The sequence below is a fragment of the Podarcis filfolensis genome, assembly GCF_964270895.1.
Source record: "Podarcis filfolensis genome assembly, chromosome: 11".
NCBI classification, from domain to species: Eukaryota; Metazoa; Chordata; class Lepidosauria; order Squamata; family Lacertidae; genus Podarcis; species Podarcis filfolensis.
The window spans coordinates 37,879,926-37,885,925 of record NC_139613.1 but is presented as its reverse complement, the minus strand read 5'-3'; the positions used below and the strand labels follow the sequence as shown (position 1 = coordinate 37,885,925).

Genomic DNA, 6,000 nt, shown 5'->3' with positions numbered 1-6,000 from the left:
GTGATCAATTATACGGGGTGGAGCTTACGTGGGCCCCCACAATATTTTATTCAAGTTGGCACCCCTGCTTCACGGTTGTCCCAGTAACATCCCCAGACCTCTCATGCAAGAATTGGGGTAGGTATTTCTAGAATGGCCCTGCCTTTGAGCCTGAACTATTTGCTCGCTTGTCTTTGAATGTTTTTCTATACCACTGAGTCCCAGCTATAAACAGCCTGGAAGTTTGTAATGCAGCTTAATCCAACCTAAAACGCCCTTGAAACCCGTCCTGGGTTGTCTGTTGAAGCTTGACATTCAAATACAGTTGAACAGGGTTATATACAACTCCAAGGAAGGCTTTTTCCTAGTGGGATGGGAGAGAGAGAGAGAGAGAGAGAAAGAATGGAGGCTGTTCTGTACCTACAGTGCACCATTACTTACTGCACCTCAATATAACACAGACCCAGCCCTGAGTCTGCTCCAGGCTGCGTTGACAGCACAAGCTTTCGGCACGAGACCCTTAACCTAAGGGTCGTGGGTTCGAATCCCACTTGGGGCGAAAGATTCCTGCATTACAGGGGTCGGACTTCAGATGCGTCCTCTCCAACCATCAGTTGTCGTTCACATCTTTCGGGTCTCTACGAACAAAACCGGGCAGCGAGCTGCAACTAAGGATCATTCCTCCCGAGTGCAAGGCAGCAATCCTGCGCAAGCTCCCTAAGCCCCGCTGCGTTCATTTAGAACTTATTTCCGAGCAAAACTGCGCCCCGGGACTGAATTGCAACCCCTTAGATGGAAGAGATGCTGCTGCGTTCTAGAGATCCCTTTTCTTCTCCGGTTTGCCGAGCAGCTCCGAGCCGGGAGCTGTTTTAAAGTTCGGGCAGGCGCCGTCTCCGCCTCCTCTGGTCCCCTATTGGCCGGGCTCGGCTCATCATTTCACCGCCAGGAGGAGGGCGGCGCTAAGTGACGCCCCGGAGACTGGCGGCTGCCGCCTCTGCTGTTACCTAAACTGGAAGGCAGCGTGAGAGGAGCGCGGAGAGGCTGGAGCGAGGAGCTCGCGGGAGCGCGTGGGCAAGAGGACTTTGCCCAGGGGAAACAGCCGCCGCCGCCGCCTTTGATCCCTCCAGCATCTCGCCGGCTTTTGATTTTTTGCTGCTGGTCCTTAATTTGATCCCTTGCTCTTTTTCTCCTCTCCTTTTTCAAAACCCATCCTGCCAAACAAAGGAAACAGAAGGAACATACACACAAACGCGCGCACGCCTATTTGCCGGAGGAAGGAGACATGCGTTCGATTCGGAAGAGGTGGACTATCTGCACAATAAGTATCCTCCTGATTTTTTACAAGACAAAAGAGATTGCGAGAACGGAGGAGCACCAGGAGACACAAGCCAACGGGTAAATGCAAAGGGTCTGGATGTCTGTCTGTGCACACCTTTTATTTTCTTTTTCTTGACCAAGGGGGAAAGAGCGGGTAAGATGCAAGCGCCGCGTTCGGCTTGCCCCCCTGGACCTCGCCGCTTCCCATTCATCAGACCTGCCTCCTTTTGATGATGTTCGCGTGCTTTGATCTGTAGCCTGAGAACAACCCCCCCCCCCGCCTAATTAAGCGTTCCGATGGGATCCAGGAGGAGATGCCTTGCAAAAGGCAGAAATAAATCGCGGGGGTAAAAAAAAAAAAGTGGTCTCAAGTGATTAATGCCGGTTGGGGTAATTTGCAATTGATGAGCTGAACAAAGCGAAGGGATGGGGTGCGGTTTTTTGCTTTTTAGAAAATAAATAAATTTCTAGCTTTTGGTACGAAAGTAGCGGGAGATTTGCAATGCAGAAAGCGGTGTCACGCCGGCTTTGTTATGTTTCTGTGTTGATAAAGGGGGAGTGGCATTTCTCCGAAGTTTGGCTGGCACCGATCTTTTCCCCGGAACTCCTAGCCGGATCCTTGCCTGCTGTGCACTGGGAGTTACTCCCAAGTAAGTGTGCACAGGATGGTGGGCTTTGCCATCTCTCTCTGCTGTCCCAGAGCAGCGTTCCTCGTAAGTCCCCCTTGTACCCCGCCCACAGTAGGGGAGTGAGCCTTCCAAGAGCCGTTGCGCAGCACGATCCTAAGCGTGCTAACTTCGAAGTAATTACCCTTCGCTAGTTACCCTCAGAATGAAATGAATGGGTCGACTAGGAGGATAATAAGGCCGGAAAGGCGATTTATCTCCAGGTCCGACTGACGGGACTTGCTTCTTAGCGAGCGTGTTTGAGATTTCGGCCTCTCTTGATCCCCTTGAAGTTTTATTCTTAGCTAGTTCAATGGCACGGAGGATAAGTTCCCTGCGACTCTAAATACTATTCCTTCTCCGTGTTTGTCAGTGACTCGCTATAGAAACACGCGCCTCATCTCTGACAAAGATCCCCGTCTGTTTCTTTCTTTTCTCTCTTTTTTATTGCCCAAAAACGAAACAAAAAACCCGAAGTCTCGTGCGGGTTCCCACTTAGGGCTTTGTTGTCCTTTCTCGTCTGTCAAGCGTGGTGAGTTGTTTTGTTGGTTTTTTTGTTTCGTTTTTAAAAGCTTTAAAACCTCCTGTGGAAAGTTGCTTTGGAATCATAGAATCGTATCATTGCAGAGTTGTCTGAGTCTTGGAACAAAAACCCCACTTTTTAAATTTATTATTTGATTTTCGCAGGCTTGCCGAACTAGCTACACCAAGGAGAGAGAGGGAGTGGTGGGGATGGTGGAATCTGGAGGTTGTTCTATTTATGTCGGCGGCGGCAGCAACAAACCGGAGAGCTTTGATAGCTCCGCGGAGGGTATTTGTTGCTGCATTATTTCATTGACGCCTGCAAGCATTTCCAAGCGTGGCAATAATAGCTAATGCTCAAGCAGGCTGGTTTGGCGTGGGGCGAGCTGGGATGTGTGTGTTTGTGTGCTTGCCTTGCACAGATGCTGTGGAGAGGGTATATGAGGCGCCTAGGAAATCCAGCATGGATCATTGTGCAGGAAAAGAAAAGCAAGCCTTTAGGAGTAACTGCAACCCTCTGCCTATCCAATGTGCGATTTTTTTATCCTTCCTGCGCGTTGTCCATGCAGCCGGTCACTCTGCCTGTCTCTCCCTCCCTCTCCCTCGCCTTTCCATGCGTGGCTAGGCGAAGTGGTAGCGCCTCGTTCCGAGAAGGGAGGGATTGGAGGCTGCCTGAGGCAAGCGTGTGCAAGAGGGCATCGCCTTCTCTGTATGGGCAGCCTCATCCCCGCAGCATCTTTCCTCGAGTCTAATGGGACATGCTTCCAAGAAGGCTGCAACACTCCTCACTTACCCGGGAGTAAGTAAGCCCCGTGAGATTCAGTTGCATTTGCGCCTGTATAGACGCCTTGAAGTTTATGCGCAGTGCGTTTAGGATCGCGCGCGGCGCTGCCCCTCCCACGCGGCATCATTGCGCACCTGAGCCCAGTTCCAAAATTTGCCGGCGAGCTACGGATCGCGTAGTCCGTGCTCTCTCTCTCTCTCTCTCTCTCTCTCTCTCTCTCTCTCTCATTCTCTCCGCTTCACGGCTTTCTAGGCAGCCGTGCCAAAAAGGGGAGGCGCGTACGTTTGACTGCCCACCGCTGGGGTTCCTCCGCTGCCTCCATCTCTCCTGCCTGCCGCTTTCATCCCGGGGCTACGCCAGGCCAGATGCGCACAACTGGTTCCCAGCGGAGAGCGCGCAAGCAGCAGAAGCCAGCCCTCGGCAGTGCTTTTCCGGGGGGGGGGGCTTTGCACTTCCTCTGCCTAAAAATCCGCGCGGCGGTTTTGCGAGGTTTGCACAAACAGGAAAAGGCTCTCCGCTTGGCTTTAGATCGGCGCTGGCTTCCCGTGCACGGAAGACAAAAGACGAGACTCTTCGTTCCACTGCCAGCTAGATAGGAAACCTCCTGCTCCTCGTCTCCCGCGAAGAGTTTGCGCAACCCATAGAGCACGAGGCCTCTTCCTCTATTAGTCCACTCATTACAACTCTGGAGGGGGTAACACATTGTGCAAAGAACCTTTCTTTCATTTTTCACCCATCCTTCCTGTTTTGAGTTCGTTTGCAAAATCAAAAACTCCCAGATAAGACTTCTGGAGGCTATTTACTCATTCCAACCCAGAAATGAGGAACTTGTGGTTGAATTACTTGAATTAGTTCCCATTATTTGTGGCCATTGATAATGCTGGCTGGGACTGATGAGAGTTGGGGTTCATGAGTATCACAAGTCCTCATCCCTGTTGGCTTTCCTGTCCAAACTTTGCTTGCTTCCAGGTGATCTGTTTATTTGGCATTCAACCTGATGTTTCTGTCCAACATTTGCAGGCGGTTTAGATGACCTATGTGATCTATTGATTCATTCCAATTTTGTTTGCAGGGAGGTTATAAGACTGTGCAAAAAACCAAAAACGTTATCCCACACTGCAGTACATTTCCCCCCGTTGTTTCCGACTTTGCGGAGTGCCAAATTGGCTTTAGTTGTAACACCTGAATTTTCCACTATATGATTGCATCCCACCTGATAATAGCGACAGTTTGAAAGTGCCCTTGATGTATTAAAAGCATAGGTTGAGTGCATATCAGGTTTTTCGGGGGGGGGTGTCCTCCAAAGCTTTTAAAACGACCTTCTGTGCACAAGATCTCTTTAATACCCTTTTACTATTAGACTCGTAAAGGCCATGTGCTTTTCCCATCCTTTGACTGCAAGGTTTCAGGAGAAGGGAAAATAGGGGCAGAGATGTAGAATCAAGAGTTGGTTGCTCTTTGCTGGGTCCTTGCGATGCTACTTAACTTTACAAGACGTAATTGGCAGGGCAAGGACTTGCATAAGGTGATGGGACCTTTCAGTGGAGCTGCAGCTAATCTTGTTTCCATCTGTGACAAAAAAACCACAACCACATTGTGAAACACATGTGCCCTAAATCACAGCAAAACCGGAGTCTGTATTCCCTGTCTCCTTGTTGCTTGTAAATGGAGCAATCAATACTCTTGTTTTTCTGGAAAGCCTTTTGCTCCCCTGCTAGCTTCCTCCTGGATCATGTATGCTGATGTCACTTTTCTGTGGGCAGAGGAAAACAACAACCCACCTGCCTCTTGTTTACTAACCAGAATAGTGGATCTTGTTACTAGCTCTCCAGTCTGAAGCCCTTGGCTTGAAAGTTCCATGAACACCAGGAAACTTCCTTCCAAGTTTTAAATATTTGTTTAAAAGATTGGCTTATTAGAGAGCTGCAGCTAAATAATATTGCAAATAGGAGCATTGGCATATATTCATCCTTCGTTTACATTTTCTCATTTTATATCTGCTGCTGTAATTCTTTAAATGCTTATTTAGTATCTGCTTGAAAGATTTTATGGAATTCATGGGAAATAAGCCTATTTTTATAACATGAAATAAAAACGCATTGAAGTAAAATAAATGCATTTCGTCTGTAGACAGCGTTAGCATCTTCTGAATGAAATAACCACTATTTCCTCTTGCATAGTTTTAGTCATAGCTTGCTTCCAAACTTCTGTTTGCCTTTGAGATATTTTGTAGTGCAACTTGGTGTAAGAAACTAAGACTTCCCTTTTTACTAAGATACCTAATCTCAGTAAAGGCTGTCTGCTAGATATAAAACCTACATTATTTTTTTTTTTGCATGTGGTGCAGATGTTGAACCTGGTACTGTTTTTGGCATGATGACATCTGCCTATCTCAGGAGACAATGGAGGATGTGACTTTGGAGGTCAAGTCAAACTGTTGGACCTGCTATTTGAGAAGTAATGTTACATGGTATCCCTCACTCTAGACTTCTGATTAAGTAATGTGCAAAAGCCTTTTGAAACAAACATCCATAGCAATTAGTTTTAACAGTGTGCTTCTATGATTTGTCTTTTAAAAGTTAATATCCTTTATGTTGTAGAATGTACATATGATGTTGTAGAAGCAATGGTCAGGGCATTGGTCCCAATCCTGCAGCCATAGCTTGTCAGCTTGCATTCCAGGGTTGTGTTCTGTTCATTTAGTTGTTGACCTCAGTGACACCTATTTCTGAG

At 48.0% G+C, this 6,000-nt stretch overlaps 1 protein-coding gene across 1 annotated transcript in view; it reads left to right on the top strand.

The window, feature by feature from the left end:
- The first annotated feature begins 978 nt into the window (after positions 1–978).
- ST8SIA4 (ST8 alpha-N-acetyl-neuraminide alpha-2,8-sialyltransferase 4) overlaps positions 979–6,000 on the top strand; it is an 87,727-nt gene continuing 82,705 nt past the window's right edge. The window contains exon 1 of the mRNA XM_083577092.1: positions 979–1,374. Coding sequence (XP_083433218.1) covers positions 1,262–1,374 — 113 coding nt within the window. The 5' untranslated portion in view covers positions 979–1,261. The remainder of the gene's footprint in view (positions 1,375–6,000) is intronic.